This window comes from Oryza glaberrima, chromosome 6, assembly GCF_000147395.1.
Source record: "Oryza glaberrima chromosome 6, OglaRS2, whole genome shotgun sequence".
NCBI lineage: Eukaryota > Viridiplantae > Streptophyta > Magnoliopsida > Poales > Poaceae > Oryza > Oryza glaberrima.
The window spans coordinates 17,056,533-17,077,135 of record NC_068331.1 but is presented as its reverse complement, the minus strand read 5'-3'; the positions used below and the strand labels follow the sequence as shown (position 1 = coordinate 17,077,135).

The following is a 20,603-nucleotide window of genomic DNA, read 5'->3' as shown; positions in this document are numbered from 1 at the left end:
TAATCAAAGAAAGTGGAAATTAGGCATAATCATCTACCTCCAGTAAAATCAACACTAGTTAATCTGGTCCACACATTAAGTTATGAAGCTACAAAGTTAGGAAAAAATAATTCCGGAAATTCATCCAAAAAACCAATCTCACCCATGTTTGTACCCACACCTCTCTCTTCCACCTAGTTTGCCACGACCTGGGCCCACCTGGCAGCCTCCCTGGCTTGCCCACGCCCTGTCCATCTCCTCCTCCACCGCTCTACCCGACCAACAGACCAGAGAGACAGGAGAGAGAGACCGAGAGCTGGGCACGTCGACGCGTGGGAGCGACGTGTCCACGCCCTCAAAACGCCAAACCTTGCTCTCTATCTTTCCCAGTCGCATCGCCACACCTCACTCACCATTCCTATGCCGAGAGAACCGAGGGAGAGAGCTCTAGCTGCTCTCCTCGCCTTCGATCTCACCGCCGGCCGTGATGAAGACGAATCTTCGCCAACCCTATCTCTTCCACGTTCCATACTCTCCTCACCATGCCGAATATTTCTCCTTTTGATTTCATCCTCTCTCGTGCAGCCAATCGACGGGAACACTGCCGTGCCCACCGGAGCTCTGGAGCGCACTCTGCGCACCGCCGCAGCGACATTGTCGCCGTTCCGGCCATTGTAGACCGTCGTAGGCTGAGCCACAGCACCACCAACACCTTCTCCACATCCTCTCCAAAACCCCCCAAGAATTCCCAAGAATCGTGCACTGAGGAGGGAGATTGACTCCCTCTTCCCCAATTCCAGTCGTCAAGCTCCACCTTCGATTTCTCCCTCTCCGGTGAGTCACAGTTCAATTTCTCGGGCATGAAGCTTTCCTGAGACCTATTCAACACCGTGTGTATGCATGTATGGTAGATCATCAGCCATATCAAGCCGGCGTCGTCATTGCCCGAAGCTCCCCGCCGTCGCCGAGTCGTTCTGCTCGTGGTCATCGCTATCTGGATCTCGCCAAGTTTCATTGGACGCTTGGTAAGCATCCTAGGATCCATAGAGGTACATTCATGTAGCTAAACATCTAGATCAATGCTCTAGCTCCACATGCACCGTCACCGGAGAACCACCGCGCTGCTCGCGCCGCCGTCGCCATTAACTCCGGTGACCAATGCTTGCAAGAATACCACCTATAGCCTCGCCTTGAACCCCTTTACATTTTCTCCTTAGGTTGCATGCCGAGATCTGCCGCCGTTTGCCGCCGGCGAGCTCGAGAACGAGCTCGGCCATGGCTAGCTCTGTGTCAGCTCAAACCAAGGACCTCACTTGAGAAGAATTAAAACTCTAGGTACTAGTTTGTAAAACCTATCTCACGCACAAAAAACCTACCTGATCAGATCCACTACAAAAGAAATTGATGGTAAGACTACACCATAAAATATCATCTCAAAGATTATATATCATGTGTATATGAATTTGGTGGTAATATATAATACTAACAGATAAAAGAATTGCATAGAGGTATAGAAAAGAGGAAATTGAGGGCCATAGACACCGTTATTATTCCTATATTGTGATAGTAAGTTTTCAGACTTCCCTATCTAATAATGTCGTATCCCAATGTTTGCCTATATGAAAATATATACTCCCTCCGTTTCACAATGTAAGTTATTTTAGCATTTCCCATATTTATATTGATGTTAATGAATCTAGACATATATTTCTATCTAGATTCATTAACATCAATATGAATGTGGAAAATGCTAGAATGACTTACATTGTGAAACGGAGAAAGTACATGTATATTAAGAAAAAAAAGTTCGGCTGCAGCAGAATATGCATGACAGACTGACAGCACTAAAGACCATATGAGAACATATACTACTAAGGCTGTGTTTAGTTCAGCGCAAAGTTTAGATTTTGGTTGAAATTGGAGATGATGTGACTGAAAAGTTATGTGTGTATGACAGGTTGATGTGATGGAAAAGGACTGAAGTTTGGATCTAAACTTTGGATCTAAACACAACCTAAGTAACCCTCAATTAAATAACCATGAACAACTGAAATGTGTGGGAATCGGCGGCTACAGTAAGTTGACCTGGGAAGAAGATCAGCGGCGGCGGCTGATGGAGAAGCACCCAGCAGCCAGCAGCTAATCACCGTTCTATTCAAACCTTCGATCCAACATTCATCGAATCATTAGACACACATAAAACCCTGCAAACAAGTTGAAAATTCTAGACATTGTGCATCAATCTAGCCGTGGAAAAACACTAATCTGTTGATTTGCCACTTGTGCGTAAATAGCCTGCTACTCTCCCTCAGATGCGTTCATTACATGCGGGGCAAAAGAAGATGATGTGAATCGTATAGCTCGTCGATGGGTTGTCGGCATATCAGCTGGCGCGGACGCGGACGGAGGCAGAATGAGACAGTGATGAAGGTTGGGCGACGCGGAGGAGACACTCGAGGCCGGCGACGTCGCGTCGATCTGGAGGCGGGGATTGACGTCGGCACGGTGGCGGAGCGTCGGCGCTCGATCTGTGCGAAGCCACGCGGCGACGCGATGGCAGGGCGTCGGCGGCGTCACGAGTTGTGGTCAGAGTGAGGGGTTGTTGGCGGCGTGATTTGCAGGCGTGAGTTGATGAATTATAGGGTAGATCTGTGAATTAATTTTTTTAAAGAAAAACTACTGTGTGCTGTAACAGTGGAGAGAGAGAGAAACAGTGGAGAGGGAGGGAGAGAGGTGTGTGAGGACATGGCAGCCAGCAACCAGCCGGCCGGTCATAGCGACACGCGACATGGGAGTGGCGAGGCTCACCGGAGGGGCTGGAACGGCAAGGAAACAGCAACGGCGACGAGGCAGAAGATGATGCCGGCTCGGGTTGACGTCGGGGATGGAGCTCCGAGGCTTGCCGAGCTCGATGAAAGCATGGCTGAGGGAGAAGAGGAGACGACGAAGCCGGCGGTGGCTTCGCCGGGACTTGGCGACGCCAAGCGGCGGCTGGAGCGCACGCCAAAACGACACGACGGCGATGGAGCGAGCGTGGTGCTCGAGCGGCACTGGGAATGGGAGGAGGAGGTCTCGGGGGTTTCCTTTATATAGGCCAGAGGGGAGGAGGTCGACCATGAGGATGGGAAACGGCGCTGGCGACAGTGAAGGTCCCTATTGGACACACCGGTTTAAGAAACCGATTAAGTGCGATTTAATGTGGTATTGAGTGCGATTTGTTGACGGAATTGATGCCTACTACACAAGAAACTAATTTTTGCAATTACTTTCAAGGAAAATCAACTGAGGGAGATCAAAGGTAGCGGCGGCACTTGAGTACACGGGAGAGATGAACAGGTGACGGGCAGAGGTGGAGGATGCTCGTGACGAGTGGGGCCCACCTGCCAGCGCACGGGCGCGCGCCTGGCAGCGGTGGCTCGGAGTGGGCCGGGCAGGGTGGCAACAGGGCTGAGGGAGGGGAAAGAATGAATAAGTTCACCGGCCGTCCCTCAAGATTTTTTGGGGCCTCTTAACCATAAAACCAGAAATGTGCACCCCTAAACTATGTAAAACCGTGCATAAAAGGTCCCAAGACAGTATAGATGCCTGGTTTCGCTGACGTGGCATCCTAGTCAACAAAAATAATTAAAATTAATATGCGGGGCCCACATGTAAGTGAGAGAAAATGGTGTGAGTCTCACATTTCTCTCTTTTTTTTCTTTTTCTCCTCTCTTCTCTCTGGGTTCTCTCAAGCGGGCATGGCGGCAATGGGGGAGAGAGGTGGTCGGCGGTGGAGCGGGGACGGCAGCGGTGAGAGAGGAGGAGAGGTGGCAGCCGGCGCGACGGCGAGCTCGCCAGCGAGTGGCACGCTCTCCCCTTTGATCCTCTCTCCCTCCATCGCCTACTTGTCTCCGTCGCCACCTCGGGCAGAGTGGGGACGATGGCGGCAGGAGAGGGAGAGAGAGGCGGCCAGCGCGACGGCGGCGGAGGGAGAGAAGGAGATGTGGGCCGGCGCTACGGCGAGCTCAGCGGCGGAGAGGAGCAGCGCGCCGCGCACCGGCTCAAGAGACGAGCGGCGCGCGGCATGGCGGCAGGGGCGGCAGCGAGCGCAGCGGGCACAGCGGCGGGCGCGTATGAGCGCCAGATGCAGCCGGTGGCGGATGTCCCACCCCTCTTTCTTGCCCACACATGACTGTCGTGGTGGCCGGCAGTGGCTGCGAGGAGGTCCGCGCCGCAGAGAGGAAGGAGATTGGGATGCCGGCGAGGAGATTGGCGAGCGCTCGGAGAGAGAGGTGTCGAGGAGGTTGGCGAGTGCTCGGAGAGGGAGGAGGTGGGCGTCGCACCGCTCCTCTACCCCATCGCCGCGCCGCACGCCACTGCTCCTCTCTCCTGCCCGACCCGACCTAGGTCGTACATGGAGTCACAATGCTTGTTATAGCAACGTGGAATAGAATATATCCTTCGTAACAAAGCCTCAGCGATTTCCATTGATGTTGTGGAGCTCATTCGGAGTTTCCTTGAATTTCACCTCACATAGAGTGCAAATGTGCAATGTTGTTGCTCATCTATGTGCAAAGCAGAGGCTACTAGCCTACTAATAATAATAAATGGCGTATCTAGCTTAATTTGTGGTCTTGGATTTTCGTGTATTATGCTTAGAAAGGACTGTACTCCAACTACTCATTAATAAAACATAACTCCTGATTTCGCAAAGACAAAAACAAACAATTCTAATATTAACAAAACTGGCCAGGCATATATTTAGACAAACAAGCTACCTATTTTGTTTCCTCCGGTCACGTACATATTTGACGTTGGGAGTATTATATATATGATACTCCCAATGTCAAATACACTTGACTGGAGGGGGTACTATATGGTAACAAGTAATATACACGCATGCTACTATGTGTATTAAATTGTATGTTACCATATATGTACAAACCAAACCAAAGGGAGGTGGGGGTGACTGGGCTCTGCCAAGCTGGACTAGGGTGGAGGTAGAGCGTTCTCGAGGTCCGCCTGTGTGGGAGCACGGCGAGCTTCCTCTTCTTCCTGTGCTGCTGACATGGATGCCCGCCTGGCCCTCCATCTGATGATCTGGAGGAGGATGGCGTTGGCGCAGATGGACACGCCAAAGCCCGCGAAGGTGGACAGGATGATGGCAATCACCGCTTGCAATCGCACCTGCAATGTATATATGCGGCACAAAAAGATTAAGAAAAAGATAATATTAGATTATATGTAACCTATATATCATTTCGCTGAAAAGCACAATAGTAAATCGGACTATAAATAGGGTAGTTATAGTTGCATCGCGGTTGAATTGGTAATTGATTTTAGTATGGTACATCTATAATTTTACCTTACATGCTATGTTTACAGAGATAAGTAAGAACAATACTCAATGTAATCTATTTGTTCAAAAAGCTATAATTATTCAATTGGACTTCATGCTAGAAATGCGTTATTTTTTCCTAATTCTAATGGTTCCAAATTTTCAAAATGTCGGTAATATCGTCCCCCCCCCCCCCCCCCTTCCCTGCAGCAGCAAGCACCTATCTTGATGAAATTTTCAGTTTTTTTTGTGAATTTGGACACAAATTATTCAAATTCAATCAAAATTCATTAAAGTTTTAAATAATTTCGTGCAAAAAGTACCGAAAGCACCAAAACTTGCAAAAATTTCGGTCCAAACCGAAAGTGCAAATCTTTATTCTAGCTTCTAAGATATATTTTTGATGTGGTTGGTTTTTTTTTTCTCTTACATATCTGTAGAAGAGGTGGGTGAAAAGCACGATGAAGAGATATTGCACAGCTGAGTAGATCCACACATACTTCCTGGACACTGCATTGACACGTACGCTGATCAGCAATCAATTAATCATTTTTCCTCGTATTATTAGTGAGAAATTAATGGATCATGTTCTTCATGGATGCGCACAGAGAATCAATCAATCAGAGAGATGCGGTGGATGATGATGATACCCATCTTGGCGGTGGTGAGGGAGGAGAAGAGGCCGAGCACGCAGGCGAACGGCAGCGAGATGGCCAGCGCCGCCGTGCCGTGGTCGCCGACGAGCAGCTGCTCCAGGAAGCAGAAGTAGGCCAGCATGCTGACGATGACGAGGATGGTCGTGCCGCGCCACACGCGCCCGTAGCTGTACCCTCCTCGCCGGTTGCCGCCGGCGATGTCGTCACCGGCCGCTGCGGCGGCGGCGGCCGCCGCCGCCGCGGCTGCCTCATAGACCAGCTGCTGGCGGTCGTGGACGCGGCGCAGCGTGACGGGGAGGTTGAGCACTTCGTGGTTGCAGACGTCGCACGTCGCGTTGCCCTTGATGCTGAACCACTTGACGGCGCAGTCGCCGTGCGCCAGCGCGAGCTCCCCCTTGCACCGGCACTCCAGCTTCAGCGTGCCGCCGCCGCCGCCGCTGGCGCCGTCCTCCGACAGCGCCACCATGCATATCCGGCAAACCAGCGCCTCCTCCTCCGCCTCCACGCTGCCGGCGTCGTCCTCCTCTTCTCCGGCGGCGGCGGCGGCGTCCGCATTGCCGTCGGGAGGAGAGGCGCCTATCACCGACACCCTGAACCGCACGCTGCCACCGTCGTGAATACGAAGGGAGCTCGAGTCCGCCACTCTCTTGGAGCCTCCTCCCCCCTTGGAGCTGAATCTCGACAGGGTGCTCATTGGCACGGACTGTGAGCGGCTGATGTTCATGTGGTCACTCGCGTGCTTCGCCTTCGTCTTCGTCTTCGTCTTCGTCGCCGTCGTCTCATCGTTCTTGGCAAATCGAGCGAACAATAAGCAGGCTGCAGGCTGGGTAGATAGCTAGATACAGTTAGTTAGGCGAAATTACTGTACTTACTGCAGAAATGTGATCACTGCTTGCTGCATCTGAAGGTAGCGGATGATCAAAATCCAGCGACGACGAACAACGCGCAGCATTTGCAATTCTGAAGCTGAAGAGCTTGGAGAAGGACAGCGACCGAGCGCCAGCCACCGGCGCCGCCGCCACCTCGCCGTCGTCCCCAGCGCCGGTAGACCTCATGCTCCGTGCTGGCAACAGCCTGCTACTCATTCCCGACGACAGTTTCCTCGGATCACCTGCCGACTCTCTGAAAGCAGCAGCAGCAGAAGCAAGCTCTTGGTGATCATTTCCATATCTTGCCGAGGAGGAGGATATCGAAAGCATCGCCAAGGCACCATTTCTATCTCCTTCCATTCGCATGCTGATGCTACTTCCACACCTACTTCTGTTTGTGTTTACCTGAGCATGCCATTCATGTGCATATACGAAATTAGTTCAAACTAAAAGAACATTGGCAATAGCAAAGCAATGATTGAATTGCAATTGCAAAACAGATAGAAACTCACTCACCTCCTTTGCTTGTTGAGCCATAGCAAGCACTCGATCAACGATCAGTCAGAGGCCATATGCAGGCAGGAGTGTATGGGCAGAGCGTATTTTTATCTTTTGGGCACAAACTCACAATCAATGTGTCATGCATTCGCAATTAATCAGGAAAGCGACGTAGCAAGCGACTGATTGATGGTCGAATAAATGGACCGGAAGGGTAATTAAGGGCCGGGGGTGACGTGAGGTGTGAACGAGAGAAAGAAGATCAAGAAGAAGAAGAAGTACTCCCATCCAGCAGCAGCGACTGCAGGTAGCTGCCTGCCTAGCTAGCTTAGTTAGGTTGGGTGGTGTGAAAGGGAAATTAGCTACCTTGATGGAGACTGGTATAATTTTGCAAGCACCACACGGGCCAGAGCTACTGGTAGCTAGTTTAGATGTCTTTGGCTTGAGCTAATTACATCCTTAATGGTTCCATGCACGACACCTCACCCGACAAACAACGATCTCTGGGTGACAGTTCTTGAATTTATATGGTTTGCTGCTCTGTACAGACATTTACATATAAGCTTGCTCGCCTTAGCAACGTTTAGATAATTAATTTCATTACTTAATGTAAAGCATTTCCATTACCTTAAAGTGCATTGCTTAATGAAATATCTCAAGAGAACATATCCGTAGGCTAGCTTATTTCAGAACCTAAAGAATTAAGCAGTATTCCGTTATCACTCTTCAAGGAAAAAATTGAATGTAGGATCAAATAGCTAGAACTAAGCCAACTAGAGGAGATTGAATAGTTGTAGTATCCAAAAACTGAATTCGATGACGATCATATGATCGGATTAGATGCACCGGTCTGATCGCTGGATGATCTCAGGTCTGACCAGTATAGTAGCTCCGGTTTAACCACCCAATGCCCCAAAGTCGTCTATCACCGCCGTATCCCCGCCAGTCTAACCATGACGATGCCGTCGGAATGCCCTTTACCATCCTACAGTAAACGGGAGCATAAAGGCAAGCAATAAACAGGAATTGTACGGATGCAACGATTATGGAACCAAAATTACGAAGATATATATAATAGTACCAAAACCCAACTAAACAATACAAATCTGGAGTACCAAAACCTGCATCTACACATATATGCGCTCTCTCTGATTAGTTATGTCGAAGCTAGGAATGACTAGTTATTAACTGTTTTCTGTTTTAATCATGCTAAAGTAGCTAATTAATCATTAAGCGGTTCAAAAAATCCAACAATATTAATTAATATATGTTGCTGTTTTCCCAAGTCTGTGTGCGCTGGAATTAAGCTTGCTTGCTTCATTTCCTGGCCGGCAGGTACAAACGAGGCTAGTACTGCTCATGTGTTGCTGTTGCTTCCCGTGTACCCATTTGACTTGCTAATCCCACTCATCAGTCATTGCGGATACTTGGGATAGCTTCGATTGATGTATGCTTTAAGGAAATTAAACAAAAAACAATCAATGGAAAGGAAAAGGACCCCTTGATGGAACAAAGGTTGACTAAGTCTCAACATGGAAACTACGTTATTTCTACGCACCATGTTTTGGTACGACCTTAGTAAAAGACGAACTGCATTCACGTGACTATAAGCCAACTTTAAATAGGCTTCGACACTCTTTTCTGTGTCTGTTCTGTACAATTCTTTTTTTCGTTGAGGGCATGTTTGGAAGACTCGTTTTAGGTCCAAAACAATAACAAAATATCAGGTCCAATATTAGTGTAAAATATCACCCCCATAATTTCTTTTACAAAATTTGCTATAGGATATAAAAAAACGTGTAATTCGCTGGAGAACACCATAAGACACTGTAAAAAATTGGTAATTAGCTGCTAGAAATTCACGGTATTATTTTATTATTTCCAGAGGAATATGAGAGAGAAACAGATGCGAGAGTACGATTATGCTCCTGCCTTTGTTTGGCCTACAACTAATTGGGTCTGGTTCGAACCAAGACCCGGTCCTCTCTCACGCCTCCGAATCTCCAACTCCTTTCCTCAAACCCTAGAAATTAAGCCGGCGAAGTAGTAGTGGCGACATGGTCCACGACCGACGGCAAGCTTCAACAAGGGTGGTGACGGATTGAAGTTGTGCAGTGATTGCATCTTTGGAGCTGTGAGCCCGGTGTGGCATCGCTGATGGCTGGAATGTTGGCCACTGGGGTGATGTCTGTGGGCACTCGAAAATTATACCGTCCAATGCAATTTGTGATTACCACATAATTTTGGATGAGTGAGATCCATACATACATAAATAGCCAGCCATACCTCAATGTGCCCATAATCACAAACTGACACCATTCGATATAAAATCCACAAAGCCGAATAATAAGCAAATGAGATATTGTTTAGACTCAGCATGCCAGTCAACTTTAGCCTGACATGCCTATCAAACCATAGGAAGGTGGCGACCAAATGTGTTACACATCTCAGGAAACTTTGGCTCAAATTGCTAAAACTCTACAACATCTCAATTTCTCAAAAGTCATACTCATGCTCAGCTAGTCCCTAGGAAAAGTGACTAGCCTCGCACTTTCATCGCAAGCAATTGATGAACATCACGAATGCATAGATTTGGATAAAAGGACAACAAGGTACATATTTTATAATGGGGTTCACAAGCCCATTATACAACACAAAATATAGTAGCGGAAGTTTTGCAAATTCACAAGCAAAAGTAAAATCCGTGGTGTACCAACAACCCCACAAGGACAAAACAAAGCTGCAACTACACACTACTGTCATTACCCTCAGCGGGATAGTAGTAGTGCACGTCATTAACACCGGCATCATCACCTGACAACATGAGTACGAAAGGTACTCCGCAAGACATACACCATATATGGTAGTTGTCGATGGAGCAATCCTCCAATAGCAGGGAAGTGCATACTCCTCCCCTATTGAAGATTCGGCCAGGGAGTTTACTACAGATGATGTGTATGTGGGCTGTGAAGTGTTTTCTAGTCTCGGACGAAGGACACTCAACGATTATACAGGTTCAGGCCACCCCGAGGGTGTAACACCTTACTCCTGTGTTTTTTTCATTCGGGATTGAATTAGAATACAAGCATCTTCGTATCTCTCTTTTCTCTCTCCTTTCTAAGTGGCATGTCCTCTTCCTTTTATCAACCAAGGAGAGTGACACAGTGTCTTTCTCATCCTTTACCTCATGCTTGCATGGTTGCCTCCTTTTTCAACAAGTCAAGGACCGCAATAACAACTGTCTTGTGCTCCCTTCTCCACCCGTCATATAGCCAACTCGGTCTGCTCACGCTAACCTGGATTGGTGACACGCCCCCTCCATTAGGTGAAGCGGTGTATCCGAGTGTCGTTGGGCATGCACACCATGTGGCGAGGCCTGTGGCCAGGGGATGAATCATCACTGTAGGCCTCCTCGCACCTTACCACCTAGTCACGCCTTCATAAATCCAGCCCAAATTAAAAATCACTTCCTAAATGGAATAATAGAAATTATTAAAAGCTTAAAACAAATCTCATCAAATGCTAAAATACATCAAATAAAAATTCAATTTGGGCATGAGTATTTTTTTTGAATTCTCCATACTTTAATTTGGTCCCTCAATTTTTACTTGAATTTTCATAGCAACCTAAATAATTTTAAATCAACAACAACCAATTTAAGAGTTTCTTAAAATGAGAAAACTAAAGATAATCCTCTCCCTCTCGTTGGGCCAAATCCGGCCCAAAGCGCTCTCCACCTCTTTAGGCCCGCTGCCGGAGTCCCCTTCACCTCCCTCCCACTCTCCTCATCCCTCTCAAGCCTCTCTCTGTCCCTCTTGGGCTGCAGCCATCTCGGCCCAATTCATCATCCTATCCCTCGGACTGAAGTCCGTTTAACCTCCTCCCGCTGGCCACCTCCTTTCTCTTGGGCCGTATAGCCCCGAGGCCCATCTCAGATCCCCGCGGGTCGTGTCCCTTAGCCAAGCTGCCGCCCGTTCTTCTGCCGGCCAAACCCTACCGCCACCGACACGCCGATCTACCTCCTCGGACGTTTACCATCCGAATAAAATGCCAAAATTGGTTCCTCTCCTCCTCTTCATGAATTCCCCCATGTTTTTCCCTCTTGATTCAGCCTTTAATCGTCAAATTTAATCTCCAGTGAACCACCGCCATTGATGGCTGACGCCCCACCGGCGTCGTTCTCCTATCCCGGCACCGTTCCACTCCCCAATCTGCTATAAAAGGAACCCTGGACCCTCCTCATCCTCCGTGCTTCCTCAGGACAAGGTCTCTCGCCCCCACGCTGCCCCTCCCCCCCCCCCACATGCCTCCTCCTCTCTCCTCTGTGCCGGCGAACTCCGGCCAACCCTCCCCGTCGACGGGAGCAGCACCGAACCACACGCCACCACCTTCCTCGGCATCGAAGAGACCTCCTCATCCCCGGCCTCATCCGCATTTCACCCAAAGGGTGCCAGAAGTGCATCCTCATTGGCAACCAATGGCGCCGCCGCCGTCGTCCTCCTCCAGCCGGCCCTCACCGTCAAATCAAGTGTCTCTAGAGCTCGCCGCTACCTCCACCGGCTTCGCAGCCGCCTCCTCTTCCCCAGCCTCACCTTCGTTTCTCCTGGAGACCGCTAGAAACTCGTCCTCGCCGGTGAACAGTGAATACGTCATCGTCTTCTTCCTCCAGTGGCCCCTCCCTCCTCAGTGGAGCACCGCCTCACTGCGCCGTCACGGCTATCGGCTGCACCTCATCATCCTCAACTATGCCTAGGGTTGGCAACAAGACGGATGGCGGGGGAGGGGGGCGGCGTTGGACAAGAACGGTCCCGCCCCCGCTCTCTTGCGTGTTCACCCGGCCCCAGCCCGGATTGGAGAATGGGACGAAATTAGTCATAATCCCCGGCCCCTCCGGGGCCCCGCCATCCGACCAGGTTCCCGCACACCCGGTGCCAGCGACAGTCAAAAGGAGAGTAGAACAAAGTGGGAACCTGTAGCCAGAGGGAGAGCAAGTGAAAGACGCGAGGAGCCGACGGCCGGCAGGATGGGGGAAACGGCGTGGAGCATCGCATCAGAGAACCTATAGCTGAGAGTGGTGGCAAGGGGCAGAGTAGTCGGTGCTAGCTGCGGGCGGCCGCCTCCTGGGTGAGCGTCACAACATGCGTCCGTAGCAGCAGCGCCAAATGATTTTTCTTCTCTCTGCTTTTTTCTTTACGCGAGCCTCACACGATTGCGTTGTGCCCCCACCGCCAGAAATGTTTCGTCGTATTGTGGGGATGGCACCGCACCAGATGGGTTAGGGTTTGCTTCTTTTGTATTTATATCTCCTCAAACTGGGCTACACAAGCTCATTGGTGGTCTTCCAATAGCAAACTATATCTGGGCTATCCTTGATGGGCTATTAATATGTAATAGCATATATTTTGTACAATACTTCGGGGCCCCTACGGGTGACCCGTGGGTGATGCAGCCAACCCGGCCTCAGCCCCGGAAAAAGTCGGGGCCCCGCCCTCGCTCACCCGTGGGTGAGAATTCTCTACCATCCCCGGCCCCGTAGGAGCGGGTCCCCGCAGGGGAGCCAGCCCCGTGGGGGAAATTGCCACCCCTAGCTGCGCCTCCTCGTTATCCGAAGATTCTCGGAACACCTCCCCATCGCAGTTGACTACTTCCAATCGTCATTCTCGCCAAGACGAAGTGTCGCCCATCGTCGTCTTCAACCCGTTCGTCTCCGTTACCCTCCTCCATTCGTCGCCGCTGCACCAAGGTCGTCGTCGCGTCATGCCCATGGTGAGAACCCCTCCTTCACTGTCCTATCCTCATTTTCTCGGTGTCGCTGCCGTGCCGCGGTGCGCCGATGACCTCCGGTCCCGTCCGCCGATGCAAGTTGTTGTTTCCCTCCCACGTACAGCCACATGTTTGCGCGTGTGGTTGCTTACGTGGCTTCACACACAAATTAACGGTATAATAATAATTAAACAACTTGGAAATATCCACTTTAATTACACTTAAAATTCGGATGATCGTTTCTCGGCAAAACGAGCTCCTAATTGATCTGTTGAAATTGTTTAATTTTTATTATAACTTAAAGAAACTGTGGTTGTTGTTTTTATGTATTGTTACCATATCTTTGATAGAGTTGTATCCCAGTTTTGTTGCTCGTGCAGTTGTTTCGGAAGTTCCTAAAGTGCATATCAAGTTGTCGGAAGACCTTTTGTTTGAGCAAGGCAAGTCATACCATATTGCTTGGACATTAAATCCCATTATTGCAAAAACTATGTTGATTCAATTCTATATGCATCACTTTTATAAATTATATGACTCTTACTGTTCTTTATTTAATAGTTAATATTCATATGATCATTGTTATATAGCCATGTTGTTGAATTGTTAACCATGCTCTTGTCAACCTAAGTAAAATGATAAAATAACAAGTATGGCTCCGTATATGATGGACTTACTAGTTGCTTTAGGTTGAGCTTATCTATACTTAGATCCATCGAAGAATCCCTTTTACAAATAGAATGAGAGTAACAACTAAAATATGTAGGAATGACGATTAGGTGGCTGCTTGAGCTAGGACATGATGGAATCTGAGTCAAAACTCTCTAAACCTGTTTTTGTGAGGCACGAGGTGTATGGTTTTGTTATAAGCACCTCGGGCCTGTGATGCGAAGCATAACAGTGCAATCACAAGTCTAATGGGTAAGGCTTGACTAGAAGTCTAGATCATCTCAAAACAAAGGACATCGATATGATAGGTCTGGGGCTAGGGGATGCTGACTTTGACCTAGCGCACAAGGGGGCATGTCTCGTCCCGGGGGATTCGGCAACCTTTACGTTGTCGAGGACCGGCGGACGGCGAGACCTTTGCGGGTCCTTCTGTTTTGGGTTGAGCTAGGTGGGTAGTCTTGTCACGATCTTGACTTTTTGGGTATCTTTCGGGTATTGCGATGCATAGCTAACATGAAGTTAAGTGTTGTGCCTTGTGGGTAAAGATGTACACCTCTGATCAGAGTAAAACTATTCGAATAGCAACGCCCTCGGTTATGGGCAAGCCTAGCAATGTACCCAAGTTAGTTTTTATCTTCGAAGTAATGGATGGAATTCATGTCACTTTGGACAGGTGGTTAACCTGGGTTTATGGCCGGTATGCATAGGTTCACAACCATGATAATATTGCTTAGAAATAGAACCGAGTTTAAACTATGCTTTAAAAACATTAAAATATTGCAACTTTGCCTTTACGCAAAAAGAACCTATTATGCCACATCTTTGTTCACCTTTCATTATAATTCATTTCCCGGCATGGCTTGCTGAGTACGGTGGTTGTACTCATTCTTGCTCAATCTTTCCTCCTCCGGTCAGAGAAGCTTTTCGAAGAACAAGTCTTAGGTGTAGTCCTGGCTTTACTTTTAGTTGAGTGCCTCTAAAGATGGACTAGTAGGCTCACTAGTCCGCTGTTGTTTTTCTTTTGTTGTCAAGCCTAATATGTCTTTGTAATAACGTAAATATTATCTTGATAATTAATAAAGATGTGTCTTTTGTACCAAGTTTATTCTGGTGTACCCTGGCTTTTCCTAGGACGAGGAATTATACACTAGCGTTCGGGAAAGTTATTTTCCAGGCGTGATAAGCTGGTATAAGAGCCATCACAACTGTGGGATAAGTCAAACAGACAAACCCTAAGGACTTATTTTGTAAGAAAAGACTATTTGCAAAAATCCCTTTTTGTTTCTTCCCCTATGCTTTTTGCAAAGTGTTTATCTCTCCCACCCTTGCTACACATAATAGCTGAACAAGGTGGTAGAAAAACTTAGTAACATTTACAATACCGAATTAGTTTCATTAAATTTAACACTAGATATATTTTGTATTGAAAATGTTAGTAAATTTTACTACAAACTTGGTCAAACTTAAAAAATTTTAACTAAGGAAAAGTCAAACTACTTATAATATGAGTACCATTTGTTTCATCTTCCTTAAGGTACGTTAGGCGATGAACAGTCATAATTAATTCTGAACACAGAAGAAGCTTTCGAAGGAAGAAGATGGAACTGAATGGTGACCCACATGCAGATTGGGAATTTCGGTCCATACAAAAAATACAACAAAAAAAAGATTCAAAATATGTATGATGGGTACAAAATGGCATTTCTAGTTTTAGAAATATTGCAAAAGCATGTGTACAAATAGGTAAATATGTGAATAGTAATGTATTTTTTTTCAACATAACAAATGCGCAATGGCATGATCAAATTTACCCAAGAACAAAGAGGTAAAAGAAATATATATTTTATCGACTGGTTCGTAGTTATCCTTCATATTTATTGGGTGTGAAGAAATTACTCCTTACACAAGTTGAATTCATGAAAAAATCCATAAATAATAGAAAACTCTCCTTTTAAACTACCAAAAACAGGATTATTCGGATAAGAAAAATGGAACATTCGTTTTCTCGAGATGTGTCATTTTCTTAGTCAACACGTCCAAACACCTGATTTGCTGAAAATATATGGATTGTCATGCATTGCTAGTAGTGCTTTGAGTTATGCTTATATTATGACATAAATTTTGAACGCTAGATATGTTTCTATTTTGGACCGGAGAGGGTATAAAATTCTTTTTAGTGACTTGTTAAATAGAATACTAGCGTATACTGGCTGGGTTCCTATACCTGCTATCAGCCCGTGTTTTTAACCCAACAAAATTTAACAAGTCATAGGAAATATAGTTGATTTAGAACGCTAGTACAAAACCGACCCATCGGATGAAGGTAACATGGACTAAAAACCACTAGCTCTATGACTGGATCACCGTTAAAATCGGCCTGACAAAATCCCTATCTTATCTTAAAAAAATTACCGCAAGTTTTCAAGTGAAAAACTTTCAGACATAATTATAATATAATTGGAATATAATTACATTATAACTACACTGTAACTGCATTGTAATTACATTGTAACTATAATATAATTTATATAAAACTTGTATTTGACTTATGATTTGTTTGACTAACACTGGGATCTTACGCGTGATATGTGTAAAAATTTCTTTTTCGTAATTTTTTTCCCTCTCATGTATAAATCTTGAGATGATTCGATGGTAACAATTCTGAAAGTTTTGAAGAGAGAACTTGAAGTAGTTTTCTAAAAATTTCGTTGGAGAAAAGCTCAAGCGCACTGCACTAGTCCATTTAATTGAACCAAGTGATTTTGCGCTTGCTGGTTTGATATGTTGCTAGCACCGAGATCTGATCTTTTCTTTTCCTTTTTTTTTTTTTGGAAGAGGTAGATCTGATGGTGGCAATTTTACTCTAGTTTATTAAAATCAAATATCCATGAAATAGTCGCAATGATTGAATTGTAAACAATATTACTACCTACGTTTTATAATAATTAATGGTTAAAGTTTAAATGGTAAATTCAAAATTGCCCACTATTAAGAAGCGGAGAGAGCATATGAAGTTCAATAGTTGGAGACTCGAAAAATGGCAATTCATCACTAAACAGCGATGGCAGTTTGTAGGCACCGGTTGGCAGCGGCCAAGAGCTCTTGATGGTGAACGCAGAAGCGGAGAAATTTCAGCGAAACTGCATCGCTATCACTATCACAAGTTACATTCAGCTTGGGCATCGCGTCATCGTCTGGACCTCGGCGAAAGATGGAACGAGTCACGGATCCTTCGATACAGAAGTTGATGCCAAGTCAGAGTAAATTGTTGTACGTGCCTTTCACGATTTCATACCTCAGCTAGCTTGTCCTAAGAAAGTCGAAAGAGTAAACGGTGAACCTACCAAGAGAATCTCACCTACAAATTAGAATTACAACTTGCGCAAATTAAAATTGCCGCAGCTTGCGACCTGACCAGAGGCAGCCCTTAAAAAAATTGTTGTTTGACCACTCAAATGTACAAAGAATGGACTTGAAATCTAGAATGCCGAGTGCAGATAATCTACTAGTATTAATTTCAGCAAAGGCGATTTTTTTTCTTACTGAAGGCTTAAATGGAAACCGCTCCAAATTGAGTTGGAACAGTATTTAAGAACAGCAAACATCCTTGCAGTTTCAAACTTTGGAGTACAGTTAAAGAACAGCACCAGCAAAAACAGCACTAAATCAACATTTTATTTCGTCTCTCAGACAGTACCATGCTGATGATGCGCACGACCAACACACAAGACATGCTTACATATTCACAAAATGTATGTAGGTAATGCACTTGAAAGTTTGAGATGCTACAAACAAATGAAATCATTTAGTCCATTGAAGAGTGGCTTGTCAACATACTTACACCAAACTGACTGGATACAGCTGAACAACTAGATCAGTTATTCTGGGTTTCTAAGCGAACTTCTTGTCGAGGTGACGGTCTATGATTTCAGATACGGTTTCTAAGAAGATTACTTCACTTGACCCTGGGAGAACATGGCCCTCGGCTTCCTGGACGATGTCCTCAATCTCAGAGTCTCTATTCACAGTTTCCCTGCACAGTATACGCCCGATGTCATACGGTGTGAGGCCTCGTGCTGCACCTTTCTTTAAAAGCATGGTGCTGATGCGCAGGACACGAGCACATCTTGCAGACAGCTCCCAACCATGGAACTTGAGAAGCTTGATGTCCTCTTCAGCGTCTAGTGATTTGATGTATGCAATGGTTTCATCACTGAATGGTTCACGAGCCTGGGGCCAGTACAGCCACTCAAAGGTACAATCTTCAAACTGCGTCACAATGGAAAAAAAATTATCGTTAGTCTACCAGAGTAAGTACTATCTCATGCAAGAAGAAAAGTGAGTGCTAGAGAGTAACGTGTACCTTCTCTGGCAAGCAGTAACCATGATCAATTGGAACCAACTTGTAATTGCCACCTTCTTCATCCTTGCACACTAAAATGTTCCCTGCATGACGATCAGCGTTTGCTAACCTAAGATCTAACACTGCTATTTTGTGGACCTCCTTCACTGGAAATGCTCGGGGACCCATATCCTCACAACTTCCATTGTTCTGAATGAACATCTGCAGTGATCCAATCTTGAAGCTCTTCCCCCTGTGTAAGCTCCGGACCAATGCTGTGGGAGGCACACCAGAGAACCCGATACGTTCTTCAGATTCATGATCACCAATTGGATGGTCAAGAATATAAGCAGCAACTTCCCTAAATGCACCTTCCCCTACAAGTGTCCCCCTCTTCATGCCTTCTCCATCAGTCGACACTGGAAGCCCTCTTGGGTTGTTTTTAGCCATAGGTTCCTCATCTCTGGGCTTAAACACTGCAATATTCTTCTCTCCTGATGCATCTTGCATGAAGTAAACACCCCCTGAACCTTCAGCTGACATCACTGGCAAGTATCCATTCTCAAGACCAGCTATGGCTGAGCTAATCATTCTCATCACTTCAAGTGATAGCTTCACCTTGTGGTTAACGATTATTGGTTCAACAAGAGCAGGCCTAGCACCAGCTGGTTTAGCAGGGTTCACAGCATGAGCTTCATTTTGAAGGTTCTCTTTCTCCTGCGGAGTGACAACTGTAACCACCGTGTCTTTATCAACTTGCTGTGTCCGTAACTTTGCTGGCTTGCGGATGAACAAATGGATCACAGCATCATCCTTCTTGCTAATATCAGCAATCAGCTGGTGGTCCTCAAGCTCCTTGCCATCACATTCAAGCTTGTGATCCTCACCAAGGTCCTCATCTCCCTCCACTGCCAGCTTACTCTTGAGATACTTGACATTGCGGCTCTGGTCCACCTGGAACTGAAACTTCTTTCCACTGGTAGTCTCGATGTTAATCAAGCGAAGATCAGCCAAGCGGATAACAAGGTGCAGAACATTTCCATCGGCAAGCCCATAATCCTTCACATGGCAGTTGTTCCTTGCCAGCTCGTGCCCATCAAGCACAAGCCTCTGCTTGTTAACCACGAACCCCTTGAACCGCTGAATGCGCAGCTTGACCGAGGCGATGGACTCCGAGCCGAGCACACTCATCGGCATCGGTGGGGCACCAGGCACAGCAAGAAAGATGATAATCGAATCCTGCAGCTGTGACCCGGACAAACAGTGGGGCGACCGGCTGCCGTCGAAGCAGATGGGCAGGAGAGCAAACTCTTCCACCATCGGGCTAATGGCAATGGCAGCAGACGACATCTTCACAGGAGGTCCTTAGGATGCCAAAGCTTCCTCAACTACTGCTACTATTTACACTAACCTAAAAATCAGATCCTTCACACTACGAATTAGAAGCCATGGAGAAGAAAGGGCAAGGGTTCCTTTCCTTCCTTAGAGGATGGAGGAAACCCTCTGCGATCGCGAGATAACCAGCGTGGTTACAATCCCATCTTGATCTCCAGGCACATCAAACCTGCACAAAATTCAGAGAGCCATTCGTTATTAACCACCGAAACATTCAACCAAAGGGGAGAAATTCCAGAGCATGAAGAGAAACGTACCAGACATGGTTAGATGAGGGGGAGAAGTGACGAAATATCTCGCCTTTGCCCACCAGTGATTGAATCCCCCACACGGAATCTACAAAGGAGAAATCATTCCGGATCGATCAGCCTCAGACCATCAAATCCACCCGATCCCCAGGGTAAATTCAGCTCAAATTAACACAAAAAACCAGAGAAATTGCTCACCAGAAGAGGGATTAATCAGGAAGGGCCCGAACCCCCTCCGATCCGGACGCCAACCGAGCCACAACCTCACCGATTCACCTCACTCCAATCAAACCCTGCAAGCACACCACCACACCACCACACAGATCAGAAAAACTCCCCACCAATCCAAATCCCAAGCCAACCGCCCCAAAAAAAAAAGAAAAATAATCTCACAAGAATTCACAGGACAAATCAGCCGGGGACTCACCGCAAGAACCGACCAGAGGAGAGGAGGGGGGATACCCCGGAGAGGGGGGCGGGGCTAAATCCGGCGCGGCGCCTTGTTCTTCCTTGCTCCGAAGTTCACGCGAGATGGGGAAGCTTCGGTTTGGTTTTGGTTTGGGGAGAAAGAAATTCAGAGAGAGAGGGAGGGGAAATGGTGATGGTTGTGGGGGCAGCTGATTTATTCGGCGGAGGCGGGCGGCCGTCACCGTCAGTTTCCAGGGCTGACGGCGTGAGCGTGACGTGACGTGCTGTGGGGAGAGAGAGAGAGAGGACGCGCCTTCGCGGAAGTGGGGCCGATGGAATCGGAGGGGGAAAAAAATCTCCATTGTCAGGGCTCGAGGGTATACAGCGGTTTTAGGATTTTTTTTTTTTTTGTCGGTATGCTTAGCACACGGAGTAAGAGGAAAGAAGGATGGTTCTAGAGAC

General features: G+C 47.0%; 2 protein-coding genes across 3 annotated transcripts; both read right to left on the bottom strand.

The window, feature by feature from the left end:
- Positions 1–4,694: 4,694 nt before the first annotated feature.
- Positions 4,695–7,498, bottom strand: LOC127775635 (uncharacterized). Of its 2 annotated transcripts, XM_052301912.1 has the most exons (5): positions 7,338–7,498; positions 6,825–7,226; positions 5,947–6,739; positions 5,727–5,806; positions 4,695–5,145 (listed from the first exon to the last, which is right to left on the bottom strand). In XM_052301912.1, the coding sequence occupies exons 1-5, from the start codon at positions 7,356–7,358 to the stop codon at positions 4,948–4,950; spliced, it is 1,494 nt and encodes a 497-aa protein (XP_052157872.1). In that variant the 5' UTR covers positions 7,359–7,498; the 3' UTR covers positions 4,695–4,947. The 2 variants fall into 2 exon arrangements, with proteins under 2 accessions (XP_052157872.1, XP_052157873.1); XM_052301913.1 differs by lacking the exon at positions 4,695–5,145 and having other exon boundaries at positions 5,903–6,739.
- Positions 7,499–17,402: 9,904 nt separating this feature from the next.
- LOC127776770 (phosphatidylinositol 4-kinase gamma 4-like) lies at positions 17,403–20,323 on the bottom strand. The gene is made up of 5 exons (XM_052303315.1): positions 20,161–20,323; positions 19,932–20,026; positions 19,743–19,821; positions 18,112–19,654; positions 17,403–18,017 (listed from the first exon to the last, which is right to left on the bottom strand). The coding sequence occupies exons 4-5, from the start codon at positions 19,438–19,440 to the stop codon at positions 17,640–17,642; spliced, it is 1,707 nt and encodes a 568-aa protein (XP_052159275.1). The 5' UTR covers positions 19,441–19,654; positions 19,743–19,821; positions 19,932–20,026; positions 20,161–20,323; the 3' UTR covers positions 17,403–17,639.
- Positions 20,324–20,603: the final 280 nt, after the last annotated feature.